At 36.1% G+C, this 27758-nt stretch overlaps 1 protein-coding gene across 2 annotated transcripts; it reads right to left on the bottom strand.

Moving 5' to 3' along the window:
* Positions 1-938: 938 nt before the first annotated feature.
* trim25 (tripartite motif containing 25) lies at positions 939-13426 on the bottom strand. 2 transcript variants are annotated; one of them, NM_200175.1, is given in 11 exon segments: positions 1147-2740; positions 2822-2878; positions 5223-5321; positions 5568-5597; positions 5695-5757; positions 5845-5907; positions 6047-6073; positions 6174-6342; positions 6635-6868; positions 7016-7111; positions 12775-13419. In NM_200175.1, coding segments are annotated over 11 exon segments (1965 nt in total). In that variant the 5' UTR covers positions 13369-13419; the 3' UTR covers positions 1147-2207.
* Positions 13427-27758: the final 14332 nt, after the last annotated feature.

Genomic DNA, 27758 nt, shown 5'->3' on the forward strand with positions numbered 1-27758 from the left:
CAAGGCCTATAAAATAAAAATAATCATAATAAAAAAAGACTAATCCGACAATAAAATAAATGAATAGCAATATTAAAAATAAACATTTCCGAGCAGCACCTGGTTTGCATGATTGTTTCAGAGCTACTGTAGGCCTAAATAATAATAATAGGATAACAATAATTTGTTGTTTACTTTAGTTTTTTTTTAACAGTTGTTTGCAGGACCAGAATAAAAACACATTGGGCTCTGGGGCTATAACAAAGGGTATTATTTTATTTCCTCTTAATATTGTATGTGTGTGTGCGTGTGTGTAATGTAATGTATGTATGTATGTATGTTATTTTGAGGGTGTCACAAGCTCAGATTTGGTTGGCCAATCAGAGGGAAAGGGTGTTTCAGCACCACCCACACGTGTATAATGAATTTTAAAGTCGTTTATTCGTTTTCTTACCCTCAACTAAAAAACGAAAATCCCACCCAATTTTTTTTTTGTGAGCAAAAGAAAAATTGAAAAAGCCTCAGCCAGCTAAGAAAAGCCAACTCAAAAGTAACATGATGCATTACTTTACACAATAAAGTAACAAAGTAATGCAACTAGTTTTTTTCTTTTTTTTTTTTTTAACTAATTACTTAATAATGTAATGCATTACTTTTAAAAGTAACTTTCTGCACCACTGTTTGGGAGTGTTACAAAGATTGTTAAGGGTAGATTATAATATTTCTTTAATTGTTGTACGGTCAACACCCATGGCTGCTTGTTCTCAAAAATGTTTTGAATAGTGCAAACATCCCATGCTGCTCCAGGAGATGTATTTCATTCGTAACTGCCTTCTTTGTATATGTGCACAAAAATGTACTTGTATACATTTAAAATCAGTTCTGAATCAAAGTGCAAATTGGAGATTATTCTGATTGAATTTTGATTATAAAGACTTCCTTGTTCAAAGATTTGGTTCGTTGTTATTTTTCACCTTTTATTGTTCAGCACAAACCACATAAAACTGCATACATTAACAACCAACATTTCAAAAGATCAAGTCATTCCCTCCTAATTGAAACTACAAGTTTTTTTTATAAATACAACAGAGAACGAGAGAAAAACTGAGTTTTCAGCAAAATTTGGATTGGTCTCTTAAGACTATGTGACTACACAACATTTCAACATTTTTTTTTACAATTGATTTATTTGGTTTACAGGTACAAATGGCTACTGATATTCCAAAATGATTTCTTCACCTTAACATTGTGACTGATTTTCACATGCCTAAAAAAGATCTAACTGGAGCTAACTTTGCTCAGGAAACAAGACAACAGTATATTTAGTACACTAGAGATAGACTTTGACCATGTGATAGCAAACTAAGATTAAATATAGTCCCATTTGCAAACAAAATGTATGCAATGATCAACAACTTAAGCATTTATTTATCGTCTCTGCATAATATTCATGTTTATATTCATAATAATCATGTAAGTCTTGGACAAATGTGTTTGTGTGGTGCCTGTTAAATATTCTCACAAACTGTTGACATATAATTAGGTCAGAATTACGCTGATACAGCCTTGTTCCGTTTACCTAATTTCAACCTAAATACATATTTTGTTTAACTTTATTTGGTTGGTCATTTAACAAACAGAGCAAGTCTTTATTGCAGCAAACACCCTGTCACTCCTATGAAGGTTATCTTTCATTGACACAATTGATTAAATATCAACATATCAATCTTGTTTCATGTCCATTGACATGACAAATCAACTATTTACATCATTCATTCATTCATTTTCTTTTTGGCTTACTCCCTTTATGAATCTGGGGTTGCCACAGTGGATTGAACCGCCAACTTATCCAGCATATATTTTACGCAGCAGAATCCCTTCCAGCTGCAACCTATAACTGGGAAACATCCATAAACATCCTCTATATACATAGTTTTTTATCCATTTATTGAAAGCTCAAAACAAATTGATATTAATTGGAAGGAGTTGTGTTTTTTTTAAACAACCAGTACACATAGAGGACATTAATAGCAATCAACAGCAGCTAAACAGTGCTTGCTGGATGCACAAGAACAAACCTTGCGAAATCGAAAATGTGCTTAATACATAAACAGTCCTCCGTGGGTATATTTTAGGATGTCTTTTGAAGCTTGATATTTTAGCTTGACTTTCAGACAGCCAAGGATGAAGTAAACATCAATTAACTGACCACCTTGGCTTTCATTGATTCAGTTATTGAGCTTGCACAGAGAGACAGAGGAACCATTTGAAAAAATCCAGAAAGCTGGATACACAGCCTCAGTAAAAGGGAACACAAACGTGTGAAAGGGGTACGCACGATCCTGCACATTATAGAATGTTGCACTTCCCTGATCGCAGTCCAGCAAGATGCCAACACGGCTTGGATTTGGATTCTCCAACACCGTCTCAAAGCTGTTGTGCCATGCAGAAAGCTTGACGTTAAACCATTCTACACACCAGGATTCTGCATTACGGCCCAGACGGCTAGAGGGACCCTTGCGGTCTATTTTTCCATATGCAAGTCCTAATCCGCAGAAGTTGTTACTGCTCATTTTGATCTCCCAGTAATGACGGCCCTGAGAGAAACCCTTTGTGCAGAGCACCTGGGAACAAACAGAAAAACGATGTGGAATTTCTGGATAGTTCGCAGGGTCGTCTGAGACTGTTGCTTTGGTGTTGTTTTCGGAGAGTGAGATCCGCTTGTGAGCCGTTCTGACATCAAAATGGAGAATAGTGCCGTCTAGACAGGAGAAACACACAAGCCCATCAATGTATATGATAAAGATAAAGACCAACTATGGTATAATTATTGTTCACTCACATTTAAGTAGATCACTCCTTTTAACGTTTTGCACAGCTGATGAACTTGCAGGTTGATCTGTGTTGTGAAGAAATACAAAGCTTTTAGCAAGGCCTAATATACTGCCTCCAAACAGGAAACGTTTCATTATATTATTGTGCCAGGATAACAAATTAGAGATGCATTTCCCAATACATTTTCACACATCTATGCTTGTTTTTGGCATATTTGAATATTTTTGCTGTTTTACCAGACATTTGCATACTTTTAAACCTGTGGTTAAACCTGTGGTTTAAAAGTGTATTGCATTGTAAAAACAGATTTCATAGATATATTTTAGTGTCAACAATTTAAAGAGTGCACATGCGTATAAAGTAGGGGTGTGACGAGACGAGATTTTAAACTATTTTTAGGAAATCCTTAATGAAATACATGAATGGAAAATAGTCTTTTGTTTATCTGATAAAAAGTGAACAATTTGGCTGAATTGTTTTAAAATTAACTTCAGGTAAATTATATTTTACTTCTATTTTGAAGAATTCTATGTAGTAAAGACATGCAAACACTGCAAAATATTTACTAATATATGAATTGAAAATAGTTTTCATATAATTTTAAATATTAGCTAAATATATTTATTCTAAATATTTCTAATAAAAACATTTTTAATTCAACTGAAAAAAAAAATCACAAAATGCAAAACAATTTAGATCCTTTTTAAAATCAACTGAATATTCTTTTATTCCTATTTTAATGAATTCTATGTTGTAAAGCAGGGGTTCTCAACTGGTTTGGCCATGGGACCCACATTTTTACACGGTCATCAAGCCGCGACCCAAATTTTTAGGAACTATAATACAATTTTAGGAATTATAATTAATTTGTATTTATCTGTTAACATACACAAGTAGTGACAGATAAATCATAACAAAATCACCAAGACTTACAAATAAACTATATTTTATTGCTATCATTTAACAAAATGTATCAAATTATAGAAATATTACAAAGTAAAATGACAAAAACTGTAAACGGTGGTTAGGTTAAGAAAAGGTTCAGTTACCATGAACTAAACTGAACTGTTAATAAACATGTTGTCTGGTTTCTAAATGTCGTTTTAATATAGAAGGTTTCGTGCTCTCTTGTGAGAGCACCTCGCTATTTATGACACACACTGAGGTTTTAACTCTTTTTTTTGTTGTCAATATATAAATCCATACTTTACATATTCAGGGTCGTACTTGAGCTTCAACATATTTGTTGCTATAATTAAATGAAATTTCACATGTCAAACGGTAGGGTTGTCGCATGCATTTCAAAAATAAAGTCAAAAAAGTTAAAAATTAAACTTTTGTTGTTTTTTTTACCACCCACTGAAAAAGTTCCTGCGACCCACTAGGTGGGAAACACTGTCGTAAAGGACATGAAAACACTGCTAAATATTCAGCTATAAACTAGACTGTAAGCTATAAACTGGCTTCTCCCCTGTTTAATTTTACACAAGAAATCGAACACCTTTCCACAAATTGAACTTAAAAATTGTAATTTATTTTTTGGTATTTAATTGTACAATTTTCAGCAGTTTCACTTTCGTTCAGCAACATTTCATTCATGCCACCGTGATAAACTTTGAGCTGCTGGATCTGAGTAGGAAGTAAGGACTCGACTGATAGGACAGAGTGAGTTGTTTTAATGTCATTTGATAGCGCACACCGAATGTATGTCATGACGGTGGAGTGTGAGTCTCCAGAAGTTCACTGTGTGTGTGCGCGTGCACTCGGAGATGTGTGTGTGAATGTGACCTGTGGTCCTTTATTGACTCTGTAAGTACAAAGAATAGTGTCAAACAGCCCTGCGTGTATGGCTTATCCTGTCACAAAATCCTACCTCCTACCTGACGGTAACAGTTAAATTTGCGGTGTTAACATGTCTATAATGCATTTCCATATTGCGACTAAAATAGAAATACTCCACGAGGCCAGCCTAGGTTGCCAGGTGTGTGCATTTGATTTGGGGTTTAAATCCTTAAATCTTGCCGCAGCAAACAAAATAACCAAGTGGTCTTGTGTACATTTTCAATGTGAAACTGAATGAACCACCCCATAAACATAGTGTACCCCAATTATGTATTGAATAAAAAGGAGATTACAGAAATTCATACTTTTTCATGTGAATAAGCTTAAATGATCTGATACTGACAATATTCCTATAGTGTTTATGACAATGTATTTCACAAAGAATGCATTGTAGTTTGATGCTGGTTGTATGGGAAATGCACCCCTTGATGAGACTCAATTGAGAATGGTCTGATGTGTTCCCATATTTTGGTTCTACAGTAGATTCTGCAGTCTATTCTTGAATTATGATGAATCACAAAGTTTAAGAAAGAGAGCATCACCGAACAAGAACTTTTTCCACATACTTATGTCAATTATGTCTACAGTTTTAGGTCTGAGTTCATTCAAGTTGTCCATGCTTTTGGAGAAAACTGGATTTATCCCTTGAGTGGGATTCTTGGATCCTGGCAAAGGAGGTATTTCATATAAGGTTAAAATCATACAAATAATACAAACACATGCACACACACACACACAGAACCAGAACGAGATGTATATAAGAAATTAAGAAATTAACACAGAACACACCTTTCTATAAACCAATCACAGGGGGGTATCAAATGTTTTACACATAACACTAATAAGACAAACTTTAAATGTCAGTAACAGTATACAATAAAATCATAAATTAGAGGGTGGTCAGAGCTTACTGTTTGGCTTCTCTTTAGTATCCCTCCTGTCTATCAAGAAGAACAATGAGACAAATGTTTTGTTCTTTATTTACATGTATATTATTGGTAGCTCTAAAACATTTTTCCAGGTATGCATTTGACCTACCAGGATTTTTCTTTTTAGAAGGTAGGACCTTGGGTTTGGAAGAGCAGGGTGGTCGCATATATGCTGATGTGTTGAGAAAAAATAATAGAAAGATTTAGATTATAACGAATCATGAACAACAGCCAATTCAATTTCATAATAGTTACTTACACATATCTCTTGGATTTGGCAGGAATGCAGGAGTCCCACCAAGAATTCCAGGTGACTGGTATCCTGGAGGATTAGATGACCTGTTTCATTAAGGATTATCTCAACAGTATAATTAGACAACATAAAATGTTCCTAAATCATGTTTTTATATGAATAATATATCCCAGATTTCCACACCATTCAGTTCAAAAGACAATCTAACCTGTGCCAAGAACAGATTTCTCAAACTCTGTAAAAACATATGGACATCATGACAATGTGTGGTGTTGCTGTATGCTCAACCATTAACAAAAAAAAAAGCTGTCCCAAATCCTCCCACACAAACACACCTGGTTTAAGTACAGAGATTCTGTTCTCTGTTGACTGTTCCATTAACTTGGTGATCCACTCTTTAAGTGCAACAGCAGAGGAGTGGTAAGCGATCACCTCTTTACTGTCCAAATTCATGCGTGGGTTATAGGGCTCAAAATTTATCACTGAGGGCAAATCTATGGAGGCCTGTAACAGAGAATGAAAGGTCAAGAATACAAACACCCTGTCAGGTCATCTAGCCTTGTCGTTCAACACACAGACCTACAGTACAATTGCTCTCATGGTGGCCCGAGTTTCGCATTTGCTTCTCTCTACCCCAGCTTTCCTGTCAATTTTCTACTGTTCTATCTACACAGCATGAATACAAATAAACAAACAACATTCATTAGAGCTGCTTGTCTTCAATTGGCTTCTATCTAGGATACGTGTCCTACACAGGGTAATGGGTTTGGTCCCACAAAAAAATTATTTTGATCACCTTTAAAAATGAGAGTGATTGCGACTGGTCCAGCAGACTGTTGATCTCACACTTGGTCCTTTCCATCTTCTCAATATTCTCATTAAACTTCTTCATCAAGGAGACAAGTTTGCTCTGACCTCTCTCTTGTTCCTTATCAATTGCCAGCATGGCCTCTTTTTCATCTCTGTCGATCATTTCTCTGATCTGGCTATATTCTGCCTCAAGAATGCGCTTTCGGGTGGCAGCTAGATCCTGGTGAAAAAATTAAATAAATAAAAAGGGAAATTTAAGGGAAGTTTTCAGTCTTATGGTGCTTCTGTGATGGTAAATAAATAGATGTGTTGTCATCGGTCTTTATCAGAAATAGACATAACAAAAGAAAAATAAACATTTGCCAACCTTTAATTTATTTTGCTGCTCCTTCATCTGTGTGATAACCTGTTCATTCTTGTCCATTTTGCCTTCAATCATGTTTAGCTTGTCAGTCAGATCAGTCTGAAAGTGTTTTATAACAGAGTTAATATTTTATTTCGCACCATTTTATTTTAAAATATTTTAGGGAGTCAAAGCAGGTGTTACTTTTTACAATCCAACTAAATGTTTACATTTTCAAAACACCAAACCCTCAAAACAAACACCCATATAAATGATTACAAAATTAGATCAGATGAAAATTAGATGCTATGTTTTTTTGTTTTGGGTCAATTCAAGTCACAATTACTACTCATAGTTAAACAGTCAACAGCACTCCTGTTACAGATGCAACTTCAGTTCCCTGAGTTTTCACAAATATGAGGAAAACTTTTCAGCAAACAATCCTGTCTAAGTCCTTTAAGTTGCATTATGTAAGATTGACACCCAGTGGGTGAATTATGTATTACAGTAATTAGGTATTCGAAAATCTTTTCACCCAGCCCTACCTCTAAGGACTGGGACCCTAAGAAAAGTTCTGCTATCCAAGCCATGAGCCATGTAAACCATTCTCCACTTTAAACAAAACAATTTGCTACTTTATATCCTGCAGTTAAAGAAAAATCGAACAATAAACAATGAAATGTAGAAACAAGTATTTATTGAAAAGAATATTTAAAAACTTAAGTTGTATAATAAAAAGTGAATATTAGGATTGTTCTATAGAACATAAGCAGGCTGGATTTGGATTAACTGAGTCTGCTGTGCTTGTACTGACTAATGATCCAGCATATCCTCTACTGACAAGCTTAAGCATAGCATCTGTAATTGATAGACTATTATTCATTTTATAGGCCAAAACAAAGTCATTTAAACAAGCTCCCTTGTAATATATTTTCAAACATAAATACTATCTATACTTTGGCTTTTGCAATATTTAACTATTAAACTTAATCTGTAACTAATTCAGTTTCACATATCAAAATAATTACAGTTTTACTAGCCAAAATGTATTTTATAATGATGTGCAAATGTACTTCCTAAATGTCATAAAGATGTTCTGTTTGTCTGTCTGTCTGTCTGTCTGTCTAAACGACTAGAGCACTTTAAATACATTCTCAGTGCCTTAACTAGACAGAGAAGCTGCGCATCGATGAATTTGCTATTCAGTGTTTAGACTTTCAGCAGTGAAAATGAAACCACACTGAACTGAATGAAACTGAAATTCAACTCTAAAAACTGGACTGACATTGTTTCAATTTACTAGAACTTCTACTGTATGTTAAGCTGCTTTGACACAATCTACATTATAAAAGCGCTATAGAAATAAAGATGAATTGAATTTAATTAATAAACAATTATTAAAGTTATTCTCTTAAAGGTGTTGAGAGCACATTTTTGGAAAAAAAAATTTGGAAGATGGACAGAAATGTGTGTAGATATAGGGTGTCCACACTGATATTATTGTGATATAAACAAGTCTCTTTTTTTAATTTTCTGACGTTAAAATAGAATCCAAATTCAAGCGATTTTGAGGCCCACTGCAGCAAGACGTAGCAGTGCTGTTTTCCCTGCAAACTAAGATTAATTAACAGGCACGTATTATCTGGTCCCATTATTATAACGAATATAAACAGTTCCACATAACTGGGGTTAAAAGATCTGTTCCAGCTATCTGTGATCCAACTGCATGTCAAGAAGCATTAAGTGGTACATTTTGTAATTATACTCAACTTTTCGAGCTACATAACTCATTACACATTGTAATAACCAAAGCTGCATATATAAACTATAAACGAGCACGCTTCAATCACACAAAAAGAGTCCTGGTTAGTGGATATTAGATGCTTACAGGTTTATTTTGTACAGTATGTTTATCTTACTGTGGTATTTGTGACTGTGGGTGTCTGTTTCATAGTGTTTGTTAATTTATTTTTTTTGCTGTGTTTATTCTTACATCTGACCCCGATTATCCTTCTCTGAAATAAAATGTCCTAAGAGTGTGTGAGGAGTACTACTTTTATTGGACATGGAGAACCAGCTCCTTTTCATTTTAAGGAACAGGTGCAAAAAAGCTACAATTCCCTCTGACCTTATAACACGGTATAACAATTCATCTGATTATTTTTTTTTACCTGAAACTTCACAGACACATTCTGGAGAGTAGGACAGCACAATATTGGGTAGAAATGTGATATTGCTGTTAAATATTGCGATAAAGATAACATATTCTTCATGTCTGCAACTCAGACATCCACTGAATTGAACAATTAAATACAAGATTTCAACAGGTTTTATAAAGTCAAATTTAAGACTGTTTAAGACTCAATGAAATTTAAGACTTATTCGGGGATAAACACTAATAGGATTTTTTTTTCTAATGGAAAAGGAAACGATTTTTACTACCTTCATCAAAGAAAATTCTAATTTACTTATTTCTTAGCCACATATCTTAAATAATTTATCAAAATATGCCAACTCTGGTTTCATAACAGATGCACTTTTTTCAACATAACATTTCTTTCTTTTTTTAAAGAAGCTAAATTTATGTAATAACTGTCTCTCCAGCTCAGTGTCCTCACCTTAAATACATTATTTTTAAACAAATGTTATTGTAAAAGAGATTATTAAACTATATTGGTAAATAGAGTTAAAAATAAATCTATTTAGTTCTATTGTTCTATTGAGATGGGTTGCTGCTGATTGGATGATTTTAGTCTGAATGAGTCACTTTTCATAGAGATAGGAAAATTACAGTAAAACCTGTTTAGAAATGTTTAAGATATAAAACACAATATTCTTTGTAAATTAAGACTTTTAAAGGCCTAAAATTTAGTTTTAGAAATTTTACACATTTTAAGACCCCACCGACACCCTGTACATAATGTGTCCGACCATAGATAATGAGATGGACCCTCTCACTTGGTGGACAGTCCATCAGGTTGACTTCCCACACCTCAGTAAACTAGCTTAGAAGTATCTCTGTATACCTACGAGTAGTTCACCTTCAGAAAGACTTTTCAGTGAATCAGGAAATGTTGCCATAACCTGCCAACGCACATGCTTAAAGCCTACCAAAGCAATATATTGTTTTTCTTGCCAAAACTTGGAATAAAATAGTTGTTACAGTTGAGTATGCACATACGACATTGCGTATGGCAAACTGGTTAAAATATAACTTAATGTTAATGTTAACTGCACGATGGCACAGTGGGTAGTATGTTCGCCTCACAGCAAGAAGGTCACTGGTTCGAGCCTCGGCTGGGTCAGTTGCTGTTTCTGCATGGAGTTTACATATTCCGGGTGCTCCGGTTTCCCCCACAAGTCAAAGTCAAGTGGTACATGTAAATTGGGTAAGCTAAATTGTCCATAGTGTATGTGTGTGAATGAGTGTGTATGGATGTTTCCAGGTGATGGGTTGCAATTGGAAGGGCATCCGCTGTGCAAAACATATGCCGGATAAGTTGGTGGTTCATTTCGCTGTGGCAACCCCAGATTAATAAAGGGACTAAGCAGAAAAGAAAATGAATGAATAAATGTTGATGTTTTTTAGACTACCTACCAACTTACTTTAAGTTTATTATATTTATTTGAATTATTAGTATGTGTTTTTATTTAAACATGACAAATCACAGGTAAGGCAATGTTTTCTTTAAATATCCTCTTGTTTAAAGTTGCTGAATTAATAAAAAAAAACAACAATGTTTTAGAATTATGCATTTTTGTTTACAAATCTATGTAAAACCAAACCTGTGATATGCAGCCCAAGACCGGTTACTCACTGAAGCTAAGCAGGGCTGAGCCTGGTTAGTACCTGGATGGGAGACCACTAGGGAACACTAGGTTGCTGTTGGAAGTGGTGATAGTAAGGCCAGCAGGGGGCGCTCAACCTGTGGTCTATGTGAGTCCTAATGCCCCAGTAAAAGTGAAGGGGACACTACACTGTCAGTGGGCGCCGTCTTTCGGATGAGATGTTAAACCGAGGTCCTGACTCTCTGTGGTCATTAAAAATCCCATGGCACTTCTCGTGAAAGAGCAGGGGTGTAACCCCGGTGTCCTGGCCAAAGTCCCTTGGCCCTTATGATCATGGCCTCCCAATCATCCCCTTCCACCGAATTGGCTCTATCACTGTCTCTCCACTCCACCAATAGCTGGTGTGTGGTGAGCGCACTGGCGCCGTTGTCCTGTGGCTGCCGTCGCATCATCCAAGTGGATGCTGCACACTCGTGGTGGTGTGGAGAGATCCCCCCTCATGATTGTGAAGCGCTTTGGGTGTATGGCCATACACAATAAATGCGCTATATAAATACACATTACATTACATTACATTACAAACAAGTAATCTGCATATCTGCCAAAGTTTTTAGTTATTCATAGTGTTTTATTTAGTTACTTTTTTGCACCTTCCTTTCTTTGTTGCTGCTTAAATTAGATTTAAGAAAATGGTATCATGTGTAATATTTTATATGCACAAAATATTTTAGTATGATCGTTACACACAGTTTTTTTTATCTAACAATAAATAGAATTTCTCAATAAAACTGTTATTACAACAAATACCATTAATGCAATATTCAGCAACAATATTGCATATTTTCTCAATATCGTGTAGCCCTAATCTGTTTTGAATTATACAATTAGATTGTATACGCCTTCTGTAGACATCAGTGTGTATTTTACAAACTACAAATGTTTTGTTTTACCAATTCAAATGTTTTGTTTATATTCAAATGGCTACAACTTATTGAAAACACCTGCCTACATCGCGGAAGGTAGACAATAATGTGAAGTGAAGTGACAGTTTCTTTTTGTGGGCAAAGCTTTGAATGGCCTCTTTGCACTGTGTCATCAACACAGGTGAGAGCAGCTGTAAAGAAGGTATTTTTCTGACTGAACTGGATGTGTGCTTACATCTTGATAAACTCATTGTGGGTTGAGGGCAAGAACGGGCAGACCTTTGGCAAGGAATTTACTGTCTACTACAGGACACACTGCTTGTGAAGGAGAAATGACTTTGAAATTCACTTCAAACATGTCCCACTGTTCCGTGTTGGATGTAACCAACGACATAGAGTCATCTGCAAACTCCTCCAAAGAAGTATCAACGAGCGCCTTCTCTGTGTGAGACTGGCCGAGACAGGAGACTCACATCCAGTGAGACATTTGTAAATTTTTTGGGGGATATTTGCTTAAATGGAGCAAATTTGTCAGATGGCCGCAGAAGTGGAGAAGTCCACTGCTGTGCCTTTTTAACAAGAAAGAGCTGTAAGAGTTTTACTTTGAGGTATAACTCATTGCTGTAAAGAAGTTATGTGATGAATGGATAAATTACAATAACATGTTGAATGAATCATGAAGGGCTGGGCTATAGATCGCGACCGGCACTACCTTTCCTGGCAGTCTAAAGTGCAATTGCACAATTGTAAACCAAGCAGGCTTCATGTAAATTTTTGGGCCCCAACACAACAGTTACCCTTTGTTGTGGTCTCTCCCTTCACAACTTGTCTACTAAATAGTGTAAATTTAGTATATTATTTACTATAATAATTTATATTTTTAATAATTAATATATGGACTTTTTTATAATTAATCATTAAAAACGACAAACAAAAAGTATATTTACAATTAACATGTTTACAAATGGCTTGAATCTAACACTGGCAATACAAGTTTTGGACTCTTTCAGAGCGTATTTTTGTTTACAGCTGTTTAAATTCACATTTCCGTGTTTATTAAGAGGGCCTGACCTTTTGTTTGAAGCGCCGCTCATCTGCGGTGATGAACTCACAGCCCTTGTGAATGTACTGAAGACAGGTGCTGCAGATGCAGCTCTGGTGCTGAATGCAGTAGAACTCCATCAGTTTGCCATGATCGGAACAGAGACGCTCCATTAGATCTGGCAGCGGATCACAAAGTTGATGCGCCCGGAAAATGGCATTCTCTCGGTGAGGCCTCACATGATCTTCACAATAGGACGCCATACACGTCAGACAAGTTTTGACCGCTTTGGCTTCCATACAGCTGTCACATTTAATCGCATCTGGATCCTTCTTTTTCTCTTCAACTGGATTCTTGACAGGTTCCGAAATGCCCGCTTTTACTCTATAGGCATCCAGCACCGCGCCGAGGACAGTGTTCTTCTTGAGTTCGGGTTTACTGCTGAACGCCATTCGGCAATGAGGGCAGAACAGAGACGAAATCTTGTCTTTCCACGTCTCTTCGAGACAATTGGCGCAGAAGCTGTGCCCACATATTAAACTTACCGGGTTATCGAATAGACATAAACAGATGCTGCATGTTAACTCGTCTTCGAGACCCAACAGAGACATTTGTTCCGCCATCGTTCGTGAAGGAGAAGCTATGACTACGCACAACTCTGTCTGTTGCCGAAATGAAACTAGAAAGGCGGAGAAACGAAACTTATGTGCAACGTGCCTACGTCAAGTACACCCGTCTGCAGCCCGCAGATCTGGGCGGGGCTGAATATGGGGCGGAGCTGAATGTGCAGCCCCGCCCATAAATGGGCGAGACTGAACATGTCACTACGCCCACAAGTCTTTCATTGGTTCATGGAAACAGACGTTGATGTAATGTATGCTTTCGATTCCGGTTTTCATCTCTGCATGGTAAGTACACATCTTCTGTCATGTAAATGGTCAAATTATAGTGCAGTACACCTCACGTATTATGTGTCATTTATTTAATTAAAGGCCTTTAAGGAGATATGAAGTTTTAAAGCCTAAAAAAAAATGTTTTCTGTGTTAGGGTTGGCGTTTTCCAGGTTGATCGTACAGTTGGTGGTTTTATTCACTTAGAAGAATAATGTAAACTTTAAAGAGTTTTGAGCAAAACAGTCCACCACATGAAGTTTATTAATATCAAAGATAACAAAATATATTTTTCTTTGTGGCATGTTCTGTAATTGATATACTCTGGTAATGTTAATGCTAAATATGTACAAGATAAAACTTGATTCTTAACTTACTGATCTATACTACATTCTGTTTGCAGATCATTGGCATTGATATATATAGTCATCACTATGATTCCTGTGGAGCATATTCTCTGTTTTATTTTATTTTACCTCAGTTCGTTCTCTCTTTTGTTTTAATAGATTTGTGCATTTAATAATTTTTAATATATTTATTTACACTTCATGTTCTCTCTTTTTTTTTTTTTACTTTATAACCCATGCATGAAACTTATGCAAAGGGGAATGTGAGGAGGGGCATGCCTAGTATAAACAAATTTAATTCTTTGAGTTTAACTTTAATATACTGTATGTTAAGCGACATGTTGATGATTGTTGGTTATTTTGTACAGATGCCGCCTGAGATCCTGTAGTGTATCCTACTGAGAGTTGTCACACAGGATGGTGATGGGACATTTCTGCAACTCTCACTGACATCCAGGACCTTCTGAGCAATTGTCATTCATTCATTCATTCATTCATTTTCTTGTCGGTTTTGTCCCTTTATTAATCCAGAGTCACAACAGCGGAATGGACTGCCAACTTATCCAGCAGGTTTTTACGCAGCGGATGCCCTTCCAGCCGCAACCCATCTCTGGGGAACATCCACACACACACACACTCATACACTACAGACAATTTAGCCTACCCAATTCACCTTTACCGCATGTCTTTGGACTGTGGGGGAAACCGGAGCACCCGGAGGAAACCCACGCGAAGGCAGGGAGAACATGCAAACTCCACACAGAAACGCCAACTGAGCCGAGGTCCGAATCAGCGACCCAGCAACTTTCTTGCTGTGAGGTGGCAGCACTACCTACTGCGCCACTGCCTCGCCGAGCCATTGTCAGTAATCCAAAATTCAAGAAGCAGGCTGTGTGTGTGTGTGTGTGTGTGTACACATGATAAAGAGTACAGAATATGCCAAGCACTTTTTACTGCAGATTGTTACTAATGCTGTAGTGGAATTTCCCTGTAAAAAATATATAATTGTTTTTATGTTTATTAAAGATATTAATCACAAACTGCTGTATCTTAAATTATTATTATTTTTTTCTATAAATTGTCAGTCTTCCTTTTGTACGTGTGCATGTGCAAACACAGATGTTCTGTAGGTGAGACATCTGACATCTAAAAAACACAGATCTGCCAGATTTTTACTCGAACCGAGAAAGAGGGACTTTCAACTGACTGTATTGCTTTGTGTTGGTGTTTTACTGAAGATGAAGTTGGTATTTATTTCTCAGGATTTGTCAAATAAAAAAAATCAGAAGTTTACACGAGTGCTGCACTTATTAATGTCAAATTTATTTTCATTAATTTGTGTCCTGATAGATAAGTAATAAATAAAACTGGCCGTTTGTGCCACACTATTAATATAATATTAAGTGTATTTAATATTCTAATGAAATGAAATAGAATAACAATGTTGTATGTGACTCTTAATAACCAAACAAAATCATTATAAAAAATATTTTTAAAGATCTACAGTGCAGAAATGGACACAGAAGGGTTATTAGAAAGTGGTATTAAAGTATTTACCCTGCATTTACAAATAATACAAAAATAAAACCAAGAAGACTGCATTTTAATTCAGTAATATTAGATTATGAAATTATTTGTAACTTATTAATTAAATTGTAGAACAGATATCAAAACCACCCAGTAGGTGGCAGCAGAGCACTGTCTTCATTCAAATGGAGTAACTGAACAAAACTTTAATGGATTAGTAAATAATAAATAATGAAATTGATTGCATTCATAGATGACACACCATGTAATATGAAAAAAAATAATATAAAATTTTACTCATGCTGGAACATTTACATATAACAGATCATATACATGTATATTCATAGCAGCATCAAAGTAAAAATAAATCCATTATATGATGAAATAATCTGATTTAATAAGTAAAAAGGTTACAAACGTATACTTCCCTTAATAAATAATAGCTTATTCCTGCTCTTAATAAAACTCAAAGCAGTGCAGTATTGAAAGAAAAACAATTGGACACATGCCCAATATTTTTAATAGACTTAAATCAAAGTATAATTTTAATATTTTCAATTGTAAATTTTCCAGAGAACTCTTCCATTCAAAGGGAAAAAAATAAACTGAACTAAAAACACTGCATTTTTATTTATTTATTTATTTTTTCTCTCTCCATCTTTATTTGTTGTAAATATGCAATATGCATTTGCATTTTGAAGCAAAATGATAAACCATTAAAATATCAGAACTAAAATCACTGCGTTTCTGAAGTGACACCATTGTGAAAAGAGTCTTTTGAGTCTTTTGTAATATTTTTTAGCAGGAAAAATACCATTATGAAATTCACATAACTGTTAACATAATTAACATATAAAACGCTCAGCAAGAATGTCCACTTTTGTGCATTTCTGTGTTTATTAACAATAAAAACAATATTTAAGAAATTGTACATGCATTTCCTGTTTACTGACACCACGTAGTGGGCATTCACGCTATTACGTTTCCACTAACTAATGAAATTACAGATGGGCGTGGCTGAATGTGCAGCCCCGCCCCACATTCATCCCCGCCCAGATCTGCGAGCTGCAGACAGGGGCTTCTCGCCTACGTTGCTTGCCCTTAAAGCAGCAAAGCCGAATACAAACGAATTGTGTTATCAGACTGTTCAATTATGAATTGTGGAAATCAAATAATTCTAACAAATAAAACAGCACAGCTGAAAAGCGCATCATAACTTTAATGTTTATTATAAATTAACCTACTGAATTAAGGGGTAAAACGGTGTGTAAACAATGTTTAAATAAAATTTACTTAAACCCCCTTTGTCTTGTTTATCTCTTCAATGACATCTAACCTTATCATTATCTTTTTATGCATGCAATCTCATACTATAATATAAAAACCCCATTACATATGTTGTTTTTACCCTTTTGATTTGTGCACTTTCGAAGATACAACCATGTTTCCCAAAGCCTAATTTTATGTTCTGCATAATAATTATTAATCCCATAATAATAATAATAATAATAAAATAGTGATAATAATTATAAAAATAAATAGACGAAAAACAGGACAGAAGCACTAACATAGCTTCAGTAGTTTGGCAACCTTACCTAATAGTTTTTCTCAGTTTTTTTTTTTTTTTTTTTTTTTTTTATTGACTTCATTAACAAACATACAAAATCCTATTTTACACACACACACACACACACACACACACACACACACACACACACACACACACACACACACACACACACACACACACACATAAAAAAATACACATTGATAGTAACAATGATAATAACAGATCAGGTTAAATAATATAAACACATAAAATAAATAAAATAAAAAAAGAGAAACAAAAGAGAGAAAAAGTAAAAGAAAAAAATTATTCAGAAACATACAGAACATAAATACAGCAAGAGGAAAGAAGGACTTATGCATCCGTGATATTTCCAAAATAATTATCATAATAATCCAAGAATCTATCACTTTTCTTGTTATTAATCAGTCTAAGAGATTTAATAAAAACATCAATTTCAATTTGAAAATGTGAAAAAGAAGGCTGCGAATTGGAAAATTTTTGATTGTGAATAAAATATTTTTCATACAAAATAAAAAAGTAAATAATGTAGTTCTCTGATATATCAGTTTTACCTTTATGGTAACAAATAATATCTTGTAGTTGAAAGGGTCTGGAAGAAGCAGTGTAATTACCTATATGGAGATATAAGCTATTCCAAAAGCTTTTTGTGTTTTTACTTTGAAAAAATGTGTGAATCAGCATTGCTTCAGTTTTACAAAATGTGCATGAACTATCAACCTCCAAATACTTTGCCAAAGTACTATTCACTGGATATATTTTATGAAGAATTTCAAAATGAACCTCTTTTGTTTTATTGGAAATGCTGCACTTATGAGGTAATAACGAGGCTTTTTTTCAGTCTATTAGGTCAATGAGGGATGTCCAGTAAAGTTTGCCCTTAGGAGCATTATCTTTTTTATTTTGAAAAATTTGTTGAATATATTTATTATTACATTTTTTTGTCAAACAGACTAATTCCATTTAGGATCAGCTCATGTTCTTTAAGAACATTTTTAATAAAAATTAAATAAGATTTTATAAGTTGAATTGAAGGAATTGCTTTTTGCACAGCAAAAATTCTTTAAAAGGTAATGGAAAATTATTATTAGACATGAATTTTTCATAAGACCAAAAGTTGCCAGACTTATCAAAAAATGAGAGAATCCCAATTATATTTCTGTTTAACCATGTGGATAGAAAAATAGATTTATTTCTAATTCTAATATCAGAGTTGTTCCATAAAATGCATTTATGTGGTGTGAAATTGTGGGAATAACACAATTTCCAGGAAAGAAGAACCTTCTGGTGAAATTTTGACTGTGCAATTGGCAACTTATTAGGTAGATAATTACATTTTAAAATAAAAGGAAGACCTCCAATTTTTGTGAAAATAGAATTTGGATTTTAAAACCATCTAGAGTTACGGTCTTTTAAGCATCCTTTAACCCGATTTATTCTAAAAGTGTTTACTATGTCCTGAAAATCTAACACTTCAAGTCCACCCTCTTTTCGACTATTTGCTAAAACTGTTTTATTAAGTCTAGTTTTCCAAACTTTTTTAGCAGTAGGAATATTAACAGAGAGAGAAAGTAAAGAGTATACCAAATGAGATAAACCATCTGCTTTGATCAAAAGAACCTTCTAGTTTTCTCAGCTTGCAATGTTTGTCTGCACAAAGGAGGCATCAGACGGCTGCTTGAAGAATCTTGCTTTCGGAAAAATTAATTTTACACTTAAAAAATGTAAGTAATACTTAAAATGTTAGCTTAGAATGTATTGCTAACCCACACTAACATTTTCAATAGTAAAAATAATAAATGCTGACAATTACATAAATGAATCAAGGAAAATTCACATTAAGTTTTTTTAATATGCTACAGCTATGAAAAATAGTTACTAAACAAACGTAGCCGAGGTGAGAACATCTTTATTTTCAGTTAAACAATAAAATAATGCATACATTATTAAAACTATTATTATTATTTATTGAAAACAAATGAAAACACATATATTTTTAAAAGAACATATATTGTTAAAAGAATGAACAGAATTAATCATGAGAAAATAATACAAGTCAACAAGACATGAAACAAAGTTTTATTCTAACAGAGATGTATTCACACACAAGACACATGTTGTGCTGAATCTCCACACAGCTGGGCCAGTTCTGCAGATGATTAGAGAGGGTCTTTGTATGTCTTTGCCATCATCCCAGAATACAAGGCTGTCCATGCGTGAGATAAAGATGATGAAGATCTGTAAGATGAGGAGGTAACTCTTTATTTTGATGGTCCATTTGAGTATTAGTAGACTGTCTGTTTAATATCTGTTGATATTCTCCTTCAACAGACATTTAATGGACTATACAAACTTTGCAAGTATATGTCAACTTAGACTAACCCAACCCCAACCCCAACCCTAACCCCAACCTAATAGTCTACGTATAATCTAATGAGAATTAATTGACATGTACTGTAAATGCAATGCAACTTAAATTTAACAAACAGGCCATCAAAATAAATTGTGACCGATGAGGACACAGGGGTGGCTGGAGTGATGCAGGATCTCATTTACTGCACTAGAACCAAACTCAGTCCTTAAAGCAACAAAGCCAAATACAAACGAATTAGGTTATCACCAGACTATTCAATTAAAAATAATTTTAAAAGTTAAAACAGCACAGCTAAAATGTGCATCTTTTACAAAAAAAAAACAAAACATCAAGGCTTCCTGTGATTATCAAAATGTCATGATCTCCTGTAATGCATTCCTGACAGATCACTGGTGATCTACAGATATGTTAAGGAACTACAAATCCTGTCATGCACCACACACACAAACACACACACACACACACACACACACACACACACACACACACACACACACACACACACACACACACACACACACACACACACACACACACACACACACACACACCTGTTTCCAGAACTCTGATGCACACAGCTGTAGTGCTTCAATAGCTATGTTTCCATTCAAAAATGTAAAGGAACTTCATGCACAAATCTAAACTAAAGTAGCGCTTCCATCCAACGAGTCAAAGCAACAAAATCTTCACTTCCTAATAACTGGCACCAAATATCAACAGTAAAATCTGAATTTGTTGCAGTAGGAAAAGCTGCGTCAATCTTTTCTTCATTTAAAGGGCACCTAAGGTGAAAAATTTACTTTTCAAACTTTTTGGACATACATGTGTATAAGGGTGCTTTTACACCTACACTTTTGTTTCGGAACGTGTCTCGTTTGCCCAGTTAGCGCGGTTTGTTTGGCATATGTGAACAGGGTAATCGCGCTCTGTTCCGCGCCAAAGTAATCGCTCCGAGATCGCTTGAATGAGGTGGTCTCGGCTCGATTGAAACAAACCCTGGAGCGCTTCGATTACAGTGAGAAAGCGATCCGATCCGAGCGCGGTTATATCACAGTGTTTTTTGGATATGTCATAGGCATACGGCTATATGAAGAGAGAATGAAGTATGGTGGGAAGTTTCGCGAGTCTCCGGATGTCCGCAAACGAGTGATGATCTCCCGGTAATCTTACGTCTCCCTCCCGGTCCTCAAATAGGCTACGTCGCGTACCCTTCTCACCCCTCCCCACCGCATCTCTCCTCAGACACATCGCGCGCACGCACCCTGTCAATCACCATCAAACCACCACCTCTCCTGACAGCTTAGCGGGACGCTGCAAAATAAACCCTGACACTGTGACCAATGAGAGGAGAGTTTACTCGCACGTGACTTGTTTTAGCTATTTTGGTCCGATTAGAATTTTTGCAATGTGAAAGCGAACCGCTCCAAGAGCAAAGAGCAACAATGTAATATTTGTAATCTCTGTTTCGGAACAACTGAATCGATTCACAGGTGTAAAAGCACCCTAAGTATAGTGTTTATACTGTCATACTGGGGTGAAATAAACACACTCAGTCCTTTTTTTTCCAATTTAACAACATAAAAACGGTGGACCTATTGGAGCGGTTTTCAGATCGACCGCAACTTTATGTAGGAGTGCGGTCCCCCCGCCCACCAATATTGATTGACAGCTGCGCGCATTAACATGTCTCCGTAGTAACGCATAAATCATATCGTCAAGACAGGACGAGCGCAAAGCAACCGGGAATAAAAGGTCTGTTCAGTTTTCTAGGAACATCAATCATTATCAGACGTGATCAAGAGTGAGTTTTACAAGTTTAACATGTTTTAAACAATATTCACGTGTGTAATGAAGTACAGCGATTCACTTTAGATTCACTTCATCAGCACATCCGCATGTCTCTCTCACTGTCTCTGTGTGTGTGTGTGTCTGCGTGTTTACACTATGTATGTGTGTGTGTGTGTGTCTGTGCTACGTGTCTGTGCTATGTGTGTGTGTGTGTGTGTGTATGTGTGTGTGTGTGCCATATGTGTCTGAGTGTCTACGCTATGTATGTGCGTGTGTGTCTGCGCTATGTGTCTGTGCTATGTATGTGTGTGTGTCTGTGTGTCTGCGCTGTGTGTGTGTGAACTCATTGTTGCAACTCCACAAAAAATGCATCAAATACTGATTGGTAAAGTTCTTACTGTAGTATTTCTCACAAATGTTATGTGAGATCTGCTTGCTGAGGCATCCGAAGGCGGCGATTGAGGCATGTTGCTGACCGGCACGTGGGAACAGTGGGTGGGGATGACTCGCCTTAAAGGCCCAGTGCAAAAAAACAGCAACAACCTTTTCCCAGCTATAATACAGACATTTCAAACAGCTATAATAAATACTTTGATGGGTGTTTTGAGCTGAAACTTTACAGACACATTTTGGGGACACAAAAGAAATATGAAAAAAGGGTAACCTATGTGTCCTTTAATAAAAGACTTGCGCCGCAGAAGGAAATCCTGACACGCAGTGAATGCGCAGTGGTGTTGAAGATGTCAGACGAGGAGCTCAGATGCTCTTGATTCTGAAGGTCAATAATATAATAACACTACTACTTAATCAGTAAGGCATTATAAAATGACAAAAAAAAAAAAAAAAAAAACCTTTTCAGATGGTTTATAATGTGCTCAGCCTTTTTAATGGCATACTGGAATTTGTGCAGTAAAAGTGTTTCCATCGTAACACTTTTCGTTTATGCGCGTCTTTTCTTATCGGATAAAAAGTTTTTCCTTCTCAGCTATGCGCATACATTTTTACATTTTCAAAGTCTATGCGCATCATGGTGTTTGCATCAACCGTTTTTTTTATGCGCATACCCGAAATAAGTTAACCCCATTTTAAAAATGAATATTTGTATCTATATCTTAGTGAATATATTTAATATAATGTGGTGCATTTAAGCAAAACACTTTAATTAATTAAGTTATATTTATTAAAGCAAGAGTGTGTGAACTAACTGTATTTAAAATCAAGCAAAATATTACATACCAACTATAGGTTCTTTGTTGTTTCTCTTGATTTTTCATTTGAACTAAAATTATATTTAATATTTTTCTTAAACATTTTTATTTGGGACTACGCTTTGTAAGGTCCACCCACTTGGCCCAATGTTCACTGCATATTCAGTCTTTGAAGTGCAAAATGTTGTTTTAGTTTAAATGTAAATCACATCTGACTTCAATTTTAATATAAGATGGTTTAAAATATTAATACAATTATCTTTATCTGGCTCCAATCATAAAACATTAAGAAATTATTTCAATATTTCATTTAAATGAATGTTTGAACCTATGGTCTTTACTTGTACCTATTACATTTGTTCATATCGCCCAATGCTCTATTTAAACTGGACTTTACTAACCTGATGGAGGAAGTGCTAAAACAAGGATACAATGGGAGCCCCCCTGCTGTGGGAATCAAGAGGTAATTTGGGTAGATGGCCATGGCAAATGACACCCCTTCTGCAGTGGATCAAAGATACCTAACGATTTAAGTTTTTATTTAGATTATGCCCATTTCTGTGAGAATGAGACCATTGTACCTGTCACGCTGAGACAATTCAAATGATATCAAATATGATGGAAAAAGTCACTTGCACTGATACAGAACATTCAAACTTTGAGATGACCATTCTGAGTGAGTTGGTAAAAGGGAGAGTGGGTAAGCATAAGGGAGGGTGGGAGAATGAGCTTACTGCTTCCATGAGTTTTCCCACTCTTTGTGTTTATATACCTTGTTTGTAATGGCCTCATGTGCATGCATAAAAGTATGTGAGATTTCTTAAAACTTACAACATTTTTAAAATTGATTGAATTATCTCCAGATTTGGCTTTAGTACTGACAAATCTAATGTGTATGCACAATAATGCATAGCATCCTATAGAAAGGTCTGTGATAGGTGTACTCATGTAAGCTGTACGCACTACTGTCCTTCCAGATAGAGATGTGAGATCCCAAATTGGTTGCCTGTGTGCAAGCATTGTAAATATAAAGACCATTTGAACTGAACAATAAAATAAATGAATAAAATATAGAGCTAAACTTTAAATTAAATGTAAAAAGTAATCAAATTGGAATTCTTGTAAAGTCTATTGACATTTTCTTTTTAGGGAGCAATATTAGGTCTCAGTGCTGCAAAAATAGTATGTTCTCCCCCCTCGCTTTAAATGTCATTGGTTGTCGTCAACTAACTGGTTGTAGACATGAAACACAATATCCAACCATGAAGACGTGTGAGTGTGGTCCTTAAAATGTGTGTAATGTTCTGCAGCTGTGTTAGTGTAATCAGTGTCTGGATTGATAACAGTCAATTGTAAACGGTTGACTGGCACAATGCGTGATGGGATATGTAGTCTGGGTGAATGGCTGGTTGAGCAAACAAATAGCTGGAGTGCCCTCTAGTGAATCTGGTGGGTACTCGTAATACCCTTGGGTACAGCTATCTTGTAACATGGAGGATGAGTAAAATAAATAACATGACAATTTTCATTTTTTGGGCGAACTATCAATTTAATTTCTATTCATGTTAATAAACTTAATATCATTTGAATTTGTATGTTCTTCTGTTTAGTTGAATAGTTCAATAACATACACAATGCATTTGCAAAGTACTTTTTCATGATTCTCATGGTTTACAGAAGCTGAAAGAGTATTTACAGTTGTAAAATGGTGGAACTATGAAATTAATATAGACGCCTGTTGGTTGGAGGGTGCTTAATCAGAAATCAACAGAGACCATATCCCTTTTCACTTGTTATATGCCAGTAGTGCAAAGTTGTAACAACTTCTTTGTTAATATTAATTTACCCAGTCTAATGTGGTCATTCAAAACAAACAGGTCAAAAACATTGTTACTAATAGGACCTCAGAAAAGGTCTGCATGTTTACAGCACAGCACAGTACATGTGACAATGTATGTAAATGATATTAAATTTGATATACATCACATTTATCTGAACTTACTGCTGTTGCTTTTTTTTCGTCTTTCAGTTTTTCGTCTTTCAAAAAAGCAACCAACCAACTTTAAACCAATCATAATATTTTTTCTGCTAATAAAGGAACTGCATTATAGGAACTTAAGGCAGAGAGGAAGTTTTGAAATCATGCTTGAATACAAAAATGAAGCTTGCATTAGCATGAGTGTGACCCCTGTCTTTTGTGAGAGACACTTGTTGTTGTGAATGCAGACTTTTGGGTTGATTGCCCAGATGTTCACGGTAGGGAAAACCTCCACCTCCTGCAGACTGCAGACTTTTGGTTGCACAAGTACTCACATTGACACACCGACACAAGACCCTATTAACACCTTACAGTGCCATTGGTAAACATCTTTTTTATTTATCCATTCCTTTTAGGAAAATCGATTCCTGCTTCCAGGAAAGAAAACATTTTAGGTATTAAATAGCTTAATCAAATATTGATTATTTCTTCATCATTAAGCATATTATTGCCACGTAAATTGCATCACATGATTGTAAAGACAATTATTTTATTGCTGACAAAGCAATGGTTAAACCTAAGATCCAGGAGGAACAATGCGGTTTTAATCCAGGCTGTGGTACACTGGACCAGCTCTATACTCTCACCAGGGTGCTTGAGGGTTCATGGGAGTATGGTTCTGGTTTTGGTGACTGTACATCATACCTTTTTGATATAGGCATTGACAGTTTCAGTGTATTCATCCCGTGCTAGGTGTCATCAGCAACAAGAATGAAACACACTACAGAGGGGAAGTGGGACAGCTGGCTAAATAGTGTGCCACTAACAACCCCTCCCTCAATGTAGAGAAGACAATGGAGGTTGTGTAGGACCTCAGGAGAAACTCTGTTGACCACACCCCACTGACTATCATCAGCTCAACTGTCGAGTCAGCAGCACTAAATTCCTAGGGGTGCACATCACAGAGGGTCTCACATGGACTACCAACACCACATCCCTCTTCAAGAAGGCACAACAACGCCTACAGGTTTTGGGTAGACAGGGTCATTGTCTAGTGTTGTGCTTGTAATTATGATTAATTTATGCGTCACTATACTTCCTTCCTCTGTATGTCCACACAAATGTAGCGGAATAACAATAAAGCTCAACTTGACTTGACTTGACTTGTATGCTCAACCAGGCTAAATGTATTTCATAGACTTGGAGATAGCATTTGATTGTGTCCCTCCTGGCATTCTGTGGGAGGTGTTCTGGGAGTATGGGATCAGAGGCACTCTGTAAAGAACTGTCTGGCCCCTGTATGAACAATGAAGGAGTTTGGTTTGCATTTGAATAACTTAGAGACTTGTTTCCAGTGCATGCTGCACTCCGGCAGGGCTGCCCTTTGTCACCAATTCTGATCATAATACTATGGACAGAGTTTCTGTGCAGCCTTGGGGCGAAGGGGGACCACATGTCTTCATCTCTGTAGACTTTATTGGACATGAATCTTCAGCATGCGCTGGTGCAGTTTGCCTCAGCACCTCCAAGTCTGAGGCCGTGGTGCTCCACAGGAAAAATGTTTTTTGCCATTGTTCAGAGTGAGAGAAGCATGGAACATGAGATCGGCAGGCGGACCAGCGCAGCGGCAGCAGTAATGCGGTTGATGTACCGGTCCGTTGTGGTAAAGAAGGAGCTTAGCTCAATGGCAAAGCTCTCGATTTACTGGTCAATCTTTCTACTCTGACTTATAGTCATGAGCTTTGGATCATGACCGAAAGGACAGGATCTCGAATACAAGTGGCCAAAATAAGTTTCTTTTGCAGGGTGACAGGGCACACCCTTATAGATAGGGTGAGGAGCTTGAAGTAGAGCCACTTCTCCTCCACATCGAAAGAAGTCAACTGAGGTGGCTAGGGCATCTGTTTCAGATGCTTAATGGAAGTCTACCTAGGGAGGTGTTCCAGGCATGTCCCACCAGGAGAAGGCCTCGAGGACACCCAGGACACACTGAAGGGACTATGTCTCTCGGCTGGCCAATGCCTTAGGATCCTACCAGAAGAGCTGGAGGAAGTGTCTGGGGGAGGGAAGTCTAGGGTTCTCTTCTGAGACTGCTGACGTAGCGACATTGCTCCGGAAAAGTGGAAGAAAATGAATGATTGAACTATTTATTAGCATTTATAGATACTCCATGTACCTAATTCTCTCAGACATCGCTATATATATCGTCATGTCGACTTGGGCAGATGTCAGCCCAGTGTGTGTTAGTGTTGTGTGTATTTGAAAGTTTTGGTATTAATGATTGACTGCGCTGATCTTAGTTTTGGTATTAATTATTTCCCTCCCTGCAAACAGACAGTCTATGGACGAATTACCAACCTACGTCACACGGGTCCACGATTGAAAAAAAAAGAATGACTGCAATAGCAAACATGTCATTTTGTGCGGTAGGAAGTCCAAAAATAGAAAACTTTACTTTTACCATACACCACACTTTTTTAATGCCAACTGCAGATGTTTTTGGCTAAAAGGGAGCTGAATAAAGTTGTGACCTAATCAGAAATGTTGGACTCTGCTATTTTCATGTTATATCAAGCAAGTTCATACTATGCTAAATCATACACATAACTAATTTTTGATTGCAGTAATGATTTCAGCAAAAACAGTTATATGGTTAATTAAACTGCAGACACTGAATGCTAAGAATGAAACGTGAAAGTGTAAGCTATTAAGGTAACTTGGTTTTATATTCACACATTCATTCAGTGACAACTTGTGATACACTCCCTATATTGTTTACCACGACACTTTGAATATTCGGTCTGAAATAACCTGCAAGTGTGACTTGAAAACAACATTAACACTGTTTCATTTGACTGTGAACAATGCTGTATTTTGACAGTCATTGGCTGCTAATATGATTTTGCTATTTAGTTTGCAAAAAATACTTATATTATTATATTATTAAGGAGAAAGTCTGAATGTGCGAATATAAAACCAACATTACCTCTATGTGTAAGTTTACATACTCTGTCGTGCAGGTGCAGTTCGCTGTCAGAATGCAGTTGTTTTGCTTTTTGATGTTTAGCCAGGCCTTGTACAGCTCTGTCAGCTTTCCTTGTCTTTGGCTATGCAGAACCTCAGTTTTAGCACTACATAGTTTTAAATCTGGTAATCATGGAACATTATTTCTTGCATGTGACCACAAAGAACAACATTGCTTTCATCCAAAGACTTGTAGACCTTTAACTTCTCTTTTGTAAAATCACTTGGAGCTTCAATGAGATTGTATATTTGGGGCTGGATGCTTGGTCAGTTCGTCATATCCAATATT

The sequence above is a fragment of the Danio rerio genome, chromosome 6 (assembly GCF_049306965.1).
Source record: "Danio rerio strain Tuebingen ecotype United States chromosome 6, GRCz12tu, whole genome shotgun sequence".
NCBI lineage: Eukaryota > Metazoa > Chordata > Actinopteri > Cypriniformes > Danionidae > Danio > Danio rerio.

What these genes read in the sequence shown, in the direction of transcription:
- trim25 (XM_073952706.1), bottom strand. Translation starts at nt 13,368, where the DNA reads ATGGCGGAACAAATGTCTCTGTTGGGTCTCGAAGACGAGTTAACATGC. An exon ending in AATCACTCTCATTTTTAAAG is followed by an intron (nt 6,343 to 6,634) that starts GTGATCAAAATA and finishes TCTCTGTTACAG; the next exon opens with GCCTCCATAGATTTGCCCTC. An exon ending in GCCAAATCCAAGAGATATGT is followed by an intron (nt 5,758 to 5,844) that starts GTAAGTAACTAT and finishes TCAACACATCAG; the next exon opens with CATATATGCGACCACCCTGC.